Genomic DNA, 13,898 nt, shown 5'->3' with positions numbered 1-13,898 from the left:
CACAATTCCACAACTGCGCGTTTTTCAAGGCAGTTTTTGCCGCGCACCACCACTTTGTGGAACCAGTTGCCACTGAAGTATTTCCGAACCAATTCGACTTAGGGTCCTTCAAGAAAAAAGCGTACCAATTCTTAAAAGGCCGGCAACGCACTCGCGAACCCTCTGGCATTGAGAGTGTCCATGGGCGGCGTTATAACTTAACATTAGGTGAGCCTCCTGCCCGTTTGCCCCCTGTTCTATAAAAAAAAATTGAAAATATTATTGCGACTCGACTCGTCTGCGTTCATTAGTTAGCACTGCTAACCAGTACGTTAAGTTTCGCTGTGCATTTAATTATAACCTACAGCAGTAGTTAATTAGCAGTGCTAACTGATGTGAACACCCTGTACGAGGTTACTGCTAACATACCATTATCCTGCAAGCTGTGTTGCTGTACAGTTGTTATAGAAATATGGCTTCTGTTATCAAGAAATCTGTGGATTTTAACACAAAACATCTGAAAACAGGTTAGTTGATTCAACTTAATGATTTTATGGATTTTGAAAATAGGCATCGATAATTTAATTTTTTTTCCTAACATGACACATCCTTATCCTTATGATAGGTGCTACAGTAATAATTAGTTGCTCATCTAGTATTTTTATACAATTGCAATTTAATCTGGTAGTTTATGATTTAGCAAATTAAGTATTTAGTTAATATTCTTAATAATAAATATCAGTGGTCGTAAATTATTTGAGCTGACATTAAATTACATATATTTATTCTGAGACAATATATATATATTCAAGGAAATTATTTTCTATTATATATTATAAAAATTACAATGAATTATCAAAGAATTTCGTATTAGATCTAATGACTATTCAACTATTGTCTTACATTTTATATTACTGGTACATACTAGTATTACATCTTTGAACAATTTCGAAAAGGAAGTTTTGTTGTTAATTTTTTATGTATGTCCCCCAATTTTTCTATTAAATACCAATATTGTCATGTAAATTGAGAGATCTACTAAAGAATTACTATTTTGTGTAATTTTCAGGAGATCCTCTTCCAAAATGGAATGGCAAACTTCGTTTATATACAATGAGGTACTGCCCTTACGCACAGAGGGCCATTCTCGCCCTTATTGCTAAGAATGTTGAATACGAAATTGTTAACATTGATCTTGTTAACAAACCGGAGTGGTTAAAGAGCAAAAGTCCTTTGGGTATAATAACTTATAATTCTAAAACTAATCTTGTTGACCGCCCCATAAAAATGTTGCATTATTGCAAACATACCGGCATGTTTACTGAAATCCTTTGTTGGGGTTTGTTCTATATTTAAACTTCATTCTTTCAATTTGCTTTTATAAATATTATAATAATAACCGTAAACCCGGCAATGACGTCAGGGAATGGGCAGGTGTGTTCAGTGATTTGGTGGCAAGTAGGTGATCAGTTTTTATTCATACTGAAAATATATATAGTAATATTATATATGTATAATAATTGTTTGCCTAATTTACGAATAATGTGAAAACTGAGCTTAGACTATGATTATTCCAAGGTAAATCAGAATATAATAATAATCATGAATCTAAAACCTAATTATTTTGTTAATGTTTAGATCTCCGCCTTTTGGTATTCTAAAGATTGTTTGTTATGGAATTTTAAAATTAAAGTTCACCTATTGCACTTTTTCATTCATTAATAATAAATTTATACCGGAATAATAAGAATTTAATTTAATTCGTGATTTTTTAAATATGCTTTACTCGTTGACGTAATTGTATGTTCTACACAAATAACGCAGATAAATCGTTGGTATAAAACAGATTTTGTAACCCTCTTCTGTGATGCTCAAACTAACGGGGACAATGTTTGATAAGTTAAATTATTACAGGAATGGTGCCAGCATTAGAAATTGCTGATGGCGTCTGTATAACAGAGAGCTTAATTGTAAGCGAATACATAGACGAAGTGTTTTCACAGCGCCCACTGCTTCCCAAAGATCCCGTTAAAAGGGCAAAAGACAAAATTCTTGTGGAAATGATAAGTCCTGTAAGTATACCAACTTTGGAAATTAAACGGGCTCAAAACATAACTCGTATTTACATAATTATATACAATAATTTATGGCATGATATGAGTTAAAATTGCACATAGATGATATTTGTTTACAATATACAGGGCGTTCCAAAGTTATAATACATGAAGCAAAAGTACCTTAAGTATCGTAGATAAGGTATCTTACTGAAAGAAAACTTTACGTTATTTTTAAAAGTTAGTAATTCTGCATTTAAAGATTTTCTAAAAATTACTTGACCCGTCTTGGAATCGAACCGACTTACACAATGTTTGTAAGGAGCTTTTTACCATGTTCCATATTATGCGATCTTAAGTGATTCTTTAATAATAATAAAATAAATTAAAAACAAAGATGTGCCCTAAGCATTCTCGTGGGAACAACACGCAAGTACATAGTCGAAATAGTTACAATCACCGCATATACTATTTTATCTTAACATACCTAATTATATTTTTAGATGGATGCATTCCTCTTCAAAATATTCCGAGCCCCAGATACAATAAATGAGGATACGATAAAGAATTATAACGGTGTATTGCAATTCATAGAAGATGAATTGAAGCAACGGCGCACCACGTTCTTAGATGGTAGCGAGCCGGGATATGCTGACTATATGATTTGGCCCTGTTTTGAGAGGGTTCCAGCTACTATCGACTTTGATTCTAGAATAGCTATAGACGACAAGAAATATCCATCATTGGTAGATAGCCTTCATAGATTCATAAAGTTTTAAGTGTAACAATCGATCAATTCAAAATTTTACCAGCATCACTTTGATGGCTGATACTTACATAGTCCGCTTCACAAAACACTTTCTTTTGTGAACTAGCCAACTGTGGACTCGACTCCCGGTGGGAGTCTTCGCTGAGAAATAGAATCTCCAACTATACAAAGTTAGACTTGCTTTCTCAAAGGCCAGCAATACACCTGCGATGACGCCCCTTTTTGAGCGCCCCGTAGCTCGTTTTCCGTATTATATAAAATATGCCAATTTTACACGAAACCAAAAAAATATTTTCTTTTGTAATTTTCTCATTATTTTTATACATTTAGTTCCATTCGAAGAGTATATCGAAAGAGTTTATTAAATTGTTACAGATTTTAAATTAAAGTCTTTTCTCTTATAATTATGTACTCATTATATAATATCATCCACACTGAAAACAATAAAAAATTTGCAACTTAATAATAGCTTCTTGGTTTCAGCACATAACTGAGCCATATTTTGCGTGATGTTTAAGTAGGAAATTACATAACAATTCCTATTGTTAATTCATAACACTGGCTGACTTATTTGCCAGACACTAGACTTATGTAAACATATATGTAACTTTACGGTTACTTTCAGGTGCAATACATAAGGAACATGCAAAAAGATCCTGTTGTTAAAGAGTACATAATATCGAATGATATATATAAGAAGTTCCTTGAAGGCTACAAAACTGGAGCACCCGATTTTGATCTGTTAAATAAATGATTTTTGTAATTTAAAAAAAAATGATTTATACTAACACAACTAATACTTACAAAAAATGTAAACAAATCACTTTTGTATGGAGTAATTAAAAATCTTTAATAACAATATTAACATAGTGTAGTCAAAACAACTTTGCTTAACTCGTATAAAGCCTACGTTGGCTCCCCAGCCAATGCCAGCCAGCCAGCTGCCCTCAGCTTGCCCGCAAGGGCCAAGATCGAGCAGTTAAGGAAGCATCCTTAAGCCTAGTGTTCGAATACCAGTAAGCCTGGCCAGGTACCACTGGATCGACAGGGTGGAAGACCTGCTGCAACTAAAAGCCAGTAATTGGCGTAAGTTTCTGGTTTCGGAGTTTCGGAAGTTTGTGTCTCTTGACACATTTTGGGTTGCAGAAACATCAGAGTGGAGTTAAACCAAAGGATTACAATTTTAGAATTTATAACGATAGTTAAAAATTCAATTTTTTTAAGTGTTATACGTAAGCTACTTAATATTGTGAAATATACTGTCAAATTATGTAATACATCGTTTTATTTAAATAATCAGTAAATACCTTTATTAATGCAAACGTTATAACACTGAAGTTGTAAAAACCGTGCATACGGCGAAACATCAAATTGCGCCACTTAATACATCAAATCAAAAAAGAAAACACTTTTTTTACGGATTATAGTTATGTATTATTTAACTTATAATTGTTTAGACATAATTTTAAATTTAAACCGATGTTTTATCGACATCAAATCAAATCAAAATATCTTTAATCATCTAGGTAAACAAGGTACTTATGAACGTCAAAAAAATTAAATTAATTGTAAATTTGCATTTACTACCTGTTCACAAGTCAAGGGCGTAGAGCGGGCAAGAAACCTTCTGCCACTCTATTCAATCGCCATAAATATTTTTAATACAAATTGTTTGAACTGGAGCAAATCAATCGCGACCTAGACGATCTGGCGCGTTTCTCATATCTTGTATATATTACACACTGGACATACGTATATAATACGTAAACCTTAATCGCATTATCTTGAATCTTGATGCCATTACGAATATAACCTTAAGAACATCGATATTATTTTGCAGAATACGTCTTCTACTACGCTGTATCAATAGGTCAAACTAAAGAGAGCTTACTCCAAATGCCGGCAAAGGACCCATCAACATTACCTGCGTCGAGTGCCTTTAGGCTTGTCTCGTAGCTTTGCCCCCCGAAGTTACAAAAAATGGAGGTCATAAAGTTCCATGCAGGCAACTCGATTATCAAAACGTTTCAATTATGCAGTGTGTACAATCTATGTGTAATGTGTGTTTTCCTCTATTATTTTAATATATTTTTCATAATCAATATTTAATGGCCTATATTTTAAAAGATTTTTTAATAATAAAATGCACTAACGCTACAAACTTGTTAGGCCTGGACCTCAGATTTCTATATCTGTTTCATGATCATTTGTGATCAGCCTCCTGTGCACACTCCATTAACTTTTTGGGTCTAAGGCATGTCGTATGTAACTATGTACATAAAAATGCGATATTCAAAGATTGTCTTAAAAACTATTTAGATAAGCCAATAACGCGGTCGGCTTACAACCGCTGGAGATTTAGTCTGAGCCGTATTAAGAAAACTTACATATGTCTTACTTTCATAATCCTAGAAAGATACTATATTTAAAAATAACCAAATCGGTCTACATTATATTAATTGAATCTGCACGGACTTGCACTTCATTAGAATAAATGAAAAATCTACGGTATAATAAAGATATACATTTTTTAAATGCTTTACTTACGTAGAAAACCCTATCTTATACAGATTTGTTAAAGATATGCTACAATAGAAAATATTATTGCTTTGTTTTATTGATTTGAATCGCCCGCGTTCATCAATTCCACTTTGTTATGCCAAGGTCAACTTGGTGCGTAACCTTCTATTCAAGACGTAAATAATTGTGTCACATACAAACTGTTTCTATATCTTTAATTTTCTTTATTTATGTCAACAAATACATCGATAAAGAATTGTTTAATTATCTTATCGTATTGACAAGAGAAACTTGTGAACTCAAAGTTTTTGATATGATAACCAGTACGTTAAGTTTCGCTATGCATATAATTATAACCTCGTATAGGGTGTTAGCACCAGTTAGTAGTATCCTGCAATCTGTGTTGCCGTATACATACAGAAATATGGCGTCTGCTATCAAGAAATCTGTGGATTTTAACCCAAAACATTTGAAAACAGGTTTGTTTTAATGATTTTATGTATTTTGAAAATAAGCATAGACAATTTAATGTCCTTTTGTTCCTAATAAAAAACGACTTAAGATATGTTTATTTATCTATATTATGTATAATTATAAATACTACAGTAATAGTTAGTTATTGATCTAGTATTTTTATACCATTGTAACCTAATCTGGTTAGTAGTTGTAATGATTCAGCACAATTAATTATTTAGGTTAATTAAGTAACTAAATAATAAATATCGATGGCAATTTATTTGAGTTGTTATCATTAAATTATATAAATGTATTCTGAGACAATGTCTGTTTTCAAGGAAATATTTTGTTTGATTTATAATGAATTCTATATCCAAAGGAATGTTTATTACAAATACAAAATAATTAATATTCTATATAATATTATATTTTAATTATTTCGAAAAAGGAAGGTCAAAAATTTGTTCATTTTTATGTAGATACATATGTCCCCTGAAAGCGCCTAGACCGTTATTATTTTTTAAACAGTTTCTTACGAATTTTTACAACTTAAGTATTTTACAGTTTTATAAAAAATATGTATTAATTACCATTATGAGGATGTTAAATGAGAAATTGTTCTATAATTAATATCTACTAAACAATTACTATTTTGTGTAATTTTCAGGAGATCCTCTTCCAAAATGGAATGGCAAACTTCGTTTATACAACATGAGGTACTGCCCTTACGCACAGAGGTCCGTTCTCGCCCTTATTGCTAAGAACGTTGAATACGAAATTGTTAACATTGATCTTGTTAACAAACCGGAGTGGTTAAAGAGCAAAAGTCCTTTAGGTACAGTAATTTATAAATCTAAAACCTATAAAAAGCATTACATATTATGCTTTCTTAACCACCCCTCAAAAATGTTGCATTACTACAAACGCATCGGCATTTTTTACTAAAATACTTTGTTGGGATTTGTTCTTTAAACTTCATTCATTCAATTTGCTTCTTTTATTATATTTGTTTTGCCTAATTTACGAATTCTGCAAAAACTGAGCTGAGGACAAAATTTGATTATTTTAAGATGGACGAGTAGGTATAGTTATGAACTAAACGAGTTATGTTGTAAATGTTTTGAATCTTGATCACCTCAACCTTTTGGGTATTGTATAGTTTATTTTGGTATACACAAAATTGACCTTTGCACTTTTTATCTCATCAGAAATGAATTAATACCGAAATAATACGAAATTTAATTTCGTGAGTTCTTTTAATATTTTTTTATTTGTTGACGTAATTCTTTAATCGTTTGTATAAAACAGATTTTGCTACCTTCTTTGATGCTCAAACAAACGAAGACAATGTTTGATAAGTTAATTTATTACAGGAAAGGTGCCAGCATTAGAAATTGCTGATGGCGTCTGTATAACAGAGAGTTTAATTGTAAGCGAATATATAGACGAAGTGTTTTCGCAGCGCCCACTGCTTCCCAAAGATCCCGTTAAAAGGGCAAAAGACAAAATTCTTGTGGAAATGATTAGTCCTGTAAGTATACCAACTTTGGAAATTAGTCGGGCTTAAAATACAATTCGTATTTACATAAATACAATACATTAATAATATCAGGACATCGTGATCACGCGAGTTATGAGAATAAAAAGCAAGACATAAAACTGATATTACGGTCACGCAGATTTTAAATTGCAGAAAGGAGTAAAACATTATTAACTACTGTATATATTTTTAGGTTTTTAATTAGATATCATAAAATTACATGCTTCTCAGAATCTCAAATGAATTCAATAAACTAAAATTCATCATTTTTATTGTATACTCGGAGTAATTAATGCGGTCAATCGTGCTGTAATGATTAAAATATTTCCGACTTCAGAATTGTTACACTTGCAATTTTATTGTGACCTTGTATTTATTAATTTGCAAAAATTGCATTTGTTAAAATTGCAGATAGGTGAACTTATTGGTCAGGTGAAATTATTATCTAATATTAGGACATAATTCTTATGTTGATAAGATGGTAATATGATGACCATAGATGTCATTTATGAATAGATATGCCATTTTTAGATTACGGACTAGCTTAAGACCTATAAATTTCTCGGCTGCCAAAATTCATATAGTTAACATTATTTATTGTATAATACTTAAATTTGTATATTTTTAGATGCATGCATTCATCTTCAAAATATTCCGAGCCCCAGATACTATAAATGAGGATACGATTAAGAATTATAACACTGTATTGCAATTCATAGAAGATGAATTGAAGCAACGGCGCACCACCTTCTTAGATGGTAGCGAGCCGGGTTATGCTGACTATATGATTTGGCCCTGGTTTGAGAGGGTTCCAGCTGCTATTGAATTTGATTCTAGAATAGCTATAGACGAAAAAAAATATCCATTACTGGTAAGTAGCTTTCATAGATTCATAGTTTTAAGGCTAGGGAGAATAAGAATATATAATGCGTTAACGATTTTTTTAAATGAAAGTCTTTTTTTTCTTTTATAATTATTTATTTATTATCATCCACACTGAAAACCACAACACTATTTAGGTTGTTCAATTATAGTGTTGGTAGCACAAAAAAATTATGCATATAAAAAAGTAACAACTTACTAATCATCTTAAAAATAACTTATTATATAAAATATTAGTCTCGACACATAACTGAGCCATATTTTGCGTGATGTTTAAGTAGGAAATCACATAACAATTCCTATTGTTATTTCATAACACTGGCTTATTTGCCAGACACTAGACCTATGTAAACATATATGTAACTTAATGTTTACTTTCAGGTGCAATACATAAGGAACATGCAAAAAGATCCTGTTGTTAAAGAGTATATAATATCAAATGATATATATAAGAAGTTCTTTGAAAGCTACAAAACTGGAGCACCCGATTATGAATTGTTAAATAAATGATTTTTTGAAATTGAATTAAATAAAAAAATATGAATTTAAATAATTTTATTTTACATGTCTGAGGTAGCAATATTTCAATCAACACAAATATATTTGGTCTTTTAAGATTTATTAAAACTTTCATAATAAGTATTTATATAAGTAATGAAAAAAGTTATAGTAACAGCTTTGGTTGAAATTGAATTAGAGGTAATGTTTCATGCTTTCAATAGAAAAACTATGTCAAAAATCATTGAGAAGTTTAGAAATTCATACAGCCAAAAATGTCAAAAGAAAATCTACGATTTCATGTCAAAAGAAGACTTAACTAATTATCACTAACACACCAAAGTATATATCTATGTAAGAACATAATTAAACAATATAAATAGGTTTGTAATACAATTTGTACTAAAACTGCTTACAAAAGATCAGTCTTGAAATTAATCTCTTTTGTATTTAGCAGCTTCCGCTTCTAACTTAGCCACAACTAGCTTAAGGTCAGTTACTTTGTCCAGTTTTAAGTAAGTTGCATTTCTAATTTCATGCAATTGCACCCATTTCGGTACGGTTTCTGTCAAAATTTTTATATCCCGCTGCAGATCTGTCAATGATACATGAGATTTAAAGCTACTATCAAGTTTAGAGAGAATGATATTCAGTGCTAGAACATTTTTTCTCTCGGTAACAAATATGTTCCTCAATGTCCTAGCCAGGTCGGGCAAGCGAGTGTAAATCACATAATTCCGTTCAGTTTCTGATGACCTTGTCATCGCTTCAAGAGCCTTTGCGGCTTGTTTTGCCTTTACCTTTTCAAGCAAAGATGCAGGTAAGTTACGTAATGCTGGGTTTATGAGGGTAACATTGCTGGTGGATGGTTGACCGGTTTGTGTAGAACTAACATTTATGTCTTTTAAGCCAGTCACTTCTTTTTCTTGTTCGGTAAGTCCTCTAGCTTTAGCTTGTGCAAGCTTTTCCAAAGCTCTTCCCATCTTTGTGTTACATTTGAAAAGTTCTCTAGCTTTAGCTAGCACATCCTGTGCTGATGATGTCTTATCAACATTTGGCATTTCTGGTAATTTAGCAGCCTCAATTTCTGGTATCTTTTCAATTTCAAACTCTGGATGCCAGCGGACTAAATTTTTATCAGGAATATCAATAGGAGGGTCCAGAGTGGACAAATATAGAGAGTGATGCTTCTTAACTTCTTTAAGCAATGTGTCATAAAAGTATCTCCGTCTCTCTAACAAAACACTAGGATTCATAACTTTAATATCAGTTGGAAAATTGGGTGATATAACCAATTCATAAGCATCTTTATTAGAAGAAGAGTTAAAGCTCTTTACTTTTTGGACTTCAAAATTATAAAAATCTGGCACTAAATGTTTAATTTGAGCCAAGTGTTTCTCTGAGAATGTCCGTTTCAACATTTCTTGTATAGAGGGTTTTAATTTAGCAAATGTTATCATTTCATTTCTGTTGAAAAGTAAAGCAACAACAGTTTCCATACCACGGAAGTGCTCAGCAAGAAACCTGTAGTGGTGCGGCAAAGGCAGCGGCCCAGATGATGAGGAAAGCAAAGATGCATGTCTTAAGTAGGCAGGCACCTAAAAAGAGAAATATAATATCTTTAATTATATACATATTAAAATTGAATGCAATTAATTATTAACAGAAATATTTCTAAGATTAACATTGACTAAATGTTAAAAGTGAAACAGATCACATATATTACTCACTTTTGTTGGGCTCTTAACTGGACTAACAAAAACTTTTCTAGGAGACATAAGGGGTCTTTGTGTTGAAATATTAATGTCATCTTTCTTTGGTGATAAGAAGTCCTTTTGAATTTGATTTCTCTTAGAAGGGCTGAAAACAAACAAATATTTTATTTATTATATTTAAACAAAGTCAATTTCATCAATAAACATTAAAAATCATTAATAGTAAAAATTAATCTATAACATTTTGTATCTCCTGTTAAATGTTCACATTGTTCTCTGAAATAAAAAATAACATACCTCTCTGGTAAAGCTACATCAATTGAACTAAATTCCTGAAGGTTCTTTTTCACCGTTTTGTCCTTCAATTCTTGTATTCCCTTGGTTATTCGGTCTGCTGATGCTTTCAGTTCAGCTAACCTAGAACTACTTGCCAACTTTTTTCTTATGTCACCCAGGCTTAACTCTTTACGAGCTGAAGTAACCAAGTCTGCTTTGCTTGCATTATTTCTAGACGCATTTGCAGAATTATTCTTTTTCGAAAAGACGGTACTATTTCCCTCTTTTTCTCCAACCTTATTGGCAGAAGCTTCGTCACCATTGTCTTGGGGTGTGTTCGAAAGTAGACTTGAAGTGTCTGTGACCGAAACTGTTTTAACTAGTGCTTTAATTGCTTCACAATTCCCCTTGTGAATTACTCGTTTAGCAGTCTTGCTTATCTCTAATTTACGATCGATGTGAGGTACTTTGTTTTTAGAACTTACTATATCGTCGGCTGCTGGTCTTTTTCTAGTATTATAAAATTTGGTCAAAGTAGTTTGTGACATGTTGTATTAATAAGTGTCGTAAAGTGGAACCATAAGAAAATGTCCTCACTTGTAAAATAGAATAAAAAATCAAGCAATTTGCACAATTGTATCCTGATTCCTGAAAGCCGTTTTCCCTCCAAAGCCGTTAATACTAAACGAAAGCACTTTTTTTATAATAAATTACAGATAAAGTCATTAACCACACAGATAAGATATTAGTAGTACACCACAGATGCAGGTAGTATTCAAAAGCCAAAAAAAATAAATGCAACAGAGTTATAAGCATTCTATTGCGAAGTGCAAACAATGACTAACGTAATATGCCGTTTTGTAATCTCTATGTTTCTCTGAATAAACATTACTCAATTTAAGTTTCAGGCCAATCCTATTTATCAGTCTGAGTATCAAAAGAGATGAAGCGGTTACAGTCTCATATCGTGATGATTGAAAAAAATGACAAACTGAAGTTTTTTTTGACTGCGCCAAACAAACTGTAATTGTCACTTTCTTGCACTGTTATTAAATAAGTCATAATTTAAAGAATAAAACGTTACTTATAAAAGTAAATATAACAAGCATAGGATACGCATTACTTGACATAAAGGTGTAAAATGAAAACGTTTCGTTATTCTGATAAGTTTTAAAGGATTGAAACTTGTTTGAAAATATTGTTTTAACCTGACAAAGGATTTATATATTTTCCCTAAATATGCCGCCAAAACCAATACTTATAAAGAATGAACCTAAAAAGAGCATGCTTTTTACTCCAAGTAGAGTAGTAAGTCGACCCGACAACTTAGAAGGAGGAGAAGAAACTGAAATAGCCGCTCAAATATCAGTACCAGAGGAAGGAGGATGGGGTTGGGTAGTTGTGGCTGCATCTTTTTTAATAATTTTTATCTTAGACGGCGTTGCTTTTACTTTTGGCAGCATACTAAACGACATGTCATCTGATTTAAATATATCAGTGTCTACTTTACCTTTGGTAAATTCTATTGCTGTTGCAATTTATTTCATGATGGGACCTTTAGCTTCTGCCCTCATAAACCGTTTTGGATTTAGGGCATGTGCAATGTCTGGATCAATAATTAGTTCATTCTCTTTGCTCACATCCTATTTCTCTACAAATTTTACTTCACTGTGTGTTTTTTATGGATTTTTTGCCGGTTTTGGATATTGTCTTATCAACATGTCTGCTAGTCTTGTTGTTGGATTTTATTTCGAAAAGTTAAGGTCAATTGCTTTATCAATATCTGCAACTGGTTCAAGTTTGGGTGTCATGGTATTGTCATCAGCAAACGCTCATTTATCTAAACTAGCAGGTTGGCGAGCAACAACATTATTTCATTCTGGTCTTTTTGGCTTAATTTTTTTTCTTGGTATGGCATTTCAACCTTTGTTATCTTTGACGGTTGCCACAACAAGTGAAGATCCTACTCGTACTGTCACCTATTTACCAAATTTATCTGCGGCAGCGTTAAAGAATACTGTATCACGCACTAGGACAGAAGGAATCATGCCTACCACAACAGAACGGTTGTTTGGTGCAGCATCCAACTCTAATTTTCCTACAGCTGCAGCAGTGGTAGATGATACAGTTTCGACACCAACTTCGCAAGCAGGACCTTCTACTGCAACTGTATCTAAGATAACCATAACTGCAAACGTACCTCAAGGGGGCATAAGCCAACGTCAATTAAAGCAAGTACAATCAATTATGTCGAAAACAAGCGTTCAGGATAAAGCTAAAAAAGCAATAGAGGTTACTGTAAATGTTGAGCCACCAAAAAAGACAAGTTTCTGGGGAAGATTATTTCGCTGGGAAGAGCATGTTCCTCAGTCAAGACCCATGTATCGTGATGATGTATTTTACGATGGAAAATTGCAAAAACTTCCCGCTTATCAGAAAAGTATGGTCGATACTACTGACAAAACTGGTCTTGAGTATCAATTAGCTGTGTCAAGGGCTGCCACTGCTGTCGATTTAAGAGAGCGTAGAGGAGTATTTACGACGGCCGCAAGAAGAGTGTTAGCAACGATGATGGATCCCAAATTATTGCGGAAGACTTCATTTTGGTGTCTTTGCACAGCTGGCTTTTTAATATACGTAGGATTTCTCGTTCCATATGTTTTTATTCAAACCAGAAACGAAGATGCAGGAATACATCCAAAACATTGTACTCTATTTGTCAGTGTCATGGGGCTATCTAATGCTTTTGGGAGACTCATAATAGGGACACTTGCTCTTAGGATAGAGCCTGTAAATTTATTTGTCACATCGATGGTAATAGCAGGAACTAGTACAATTTGTTCTACATTTTCGTACGATTTATATTATCAATATTCATACTGTGTTTTATATGGATTTTTTATATCTTGCATGGCATCGCTAAGAAGTCTCATAATAGTTTCATTATACGGATTGGATAATTTAACAAATGCTACCGGTATTATGTTGTTATTTCAGGGTCTAGGTAGTTTTTTTAGTGCACCTGTAGCAGGTTTCATGAAAGATTTATTTGGATATTCAGTTGCATTTTATGAAGCAGGGTGTTTTATTGTACTTGGAGGTTTAATTTTACTGCCTATTAAAAAGTTGTCAGTTAGAGAAAATCAAAACAAAACAATTGATTCCCAAAAACAAGGGACAAAGTCAGTTAACTAGATAGGTGTAGATAT

At 32.5% G+C, this 13,898-nt stretch overlaps 3 protein-coding genes across 3 annotated transcripts; 2 read left to right on the top strand and 1 right to left on the bottom strand.

Moving 5' to 3' along the window:
- The first annotated feature begins 410 nt into the window (after positions 1-410).
- LOC110991786 lies at positions 411-8,750 on the top strand. Its single transcript, XM_045630844.1, has 10 exons — positions 411-506; positions 1,049-1,216; positions 1,894-2,051; positions 2,537-2,779; positions 3,428-3,551; positions 5,505-5,801; positions 6,446-6,613; positions 7,152-7,309; positions 7,947-8,189; positions 8,582-8,750. Exons 1-10 carry the CDS (start codon positions 452-454, stop codon positions 8,708-8,710), a joined length of 1,743 nt encoding a protein of 580 aa, XP_045486800.1. The 5' UTR covers positions 411-451; the 3' UTR covers positions 8,711-8,750.
- LOC110991769 (DNA replication factor Cdt1) lies at positions 8,741-11,390 on the bottom strand. The gene is made up of 3 exons (XM_022257256.2): positions 10,711-11,390; positions 10,429-10,558; positions 8,741-10,296 (listed from the first exon to the last, which is right to left on the bottom strand). The coding sequence occupies exons 1-3, from the start codon at positions 11,235-11,237 to the stop codon at positions 9,133-9,135; spliced, it is 1,821 nt and encodes a 606-aa protein (XP_022112948.2). The 5' UTR covers positions 11,238-11,390; the 3' UTR covers positions 8,741-9,132.
- A 538-nt stretch (positions 11,391-11,928) lies between these two features.
- LOC110991787 lies at positions 11,929-13,898 on the top strand. Its single transcript, XM_022257276.2, has one exon. It carries the CDS (start codon positions 11,929-11,931, stop codon positions 13,882-13,884), a length of 1,956 nt encoding a protein of 651 aa, XP_022112968.2. The 3' UTR covers positions 13,885-13,898.

The sequence above is a fragment of the Pieris rapae genome, chromosome 13 (assembly GCF_905147795.1).
Source record: "Pieris rapae chromosome 13, ilPieRapa1.1, whole genome shotgun sequence".
Classification (NCBI taxonomy): Eukaryota; Metazoa; Arthropoda; class Insecta; order Lepidoptera; family Pieridae; genus Pieris; species Pieris rapae.
The sequence above is the reverse complement of the archived record's forward strand: the minus strand, read 5'-3'. Positions and strand labels throughout refer to the sequence as shown.

What these genes read in the sequence shown, in the direction of transcription:
- LOC110991786 (XM_045630844.1), top strand. Translation starts at nt 452, where the DNA reads ATGGCTTCTGTTATCAAGAAATCTGTGGATTTTAACACAAAACATCTG. An exon ending in CACAAAACATCTGAAAACAG is followed by an intron (nt 507 to 1,048) that starts GTTAGTTGATTC and finishes TGTAATTTTCAG; the next exon opens with GAGATCCTCTTCCAAAATGG. An exon ending in TTGTGGAAATGATAAGTCCT is followed by an intron (nt 2,052 to 2,536) that starts GTAAGTATACCA and finishes TTATATTTTTAG; the next exon opens with ATGGATGCATTCCTCTTCAA.
- LOC110991769 (XM_022257256.2), bottom strand. Translation starts at nt 11,237, where the DNA reads ATGTCACAAACTACTTTGACCAAATTTTATAATACTAGAAAAAGACCA. An exon ending in GATGTAGCTTTACCAGAGAG is followed by an intron (nt 10,559 to 10,710) that starts GTATGTTATTTT and finishes GTTTGTTTTCAG; the next exon opens with CCCTTCTAAGAGAAATCAAA. An exon ending in CAGTTAAGAGCCCAACAAAA is followed by an intron (nt 10,297 to 10,428) that starts GTGAGTAATATA and finishes TTCTCTTTTTAG; the next exon opens with GTGCCTGCCTACTTAAGACA.
- LOC110991787 (XM_022257276.2), top strand. Translation starts at nt 11,929, where the DNA reads ATGCCGCCAAAACCAATACTTATAAAGAATGAACCTAAAAAGAGCATG.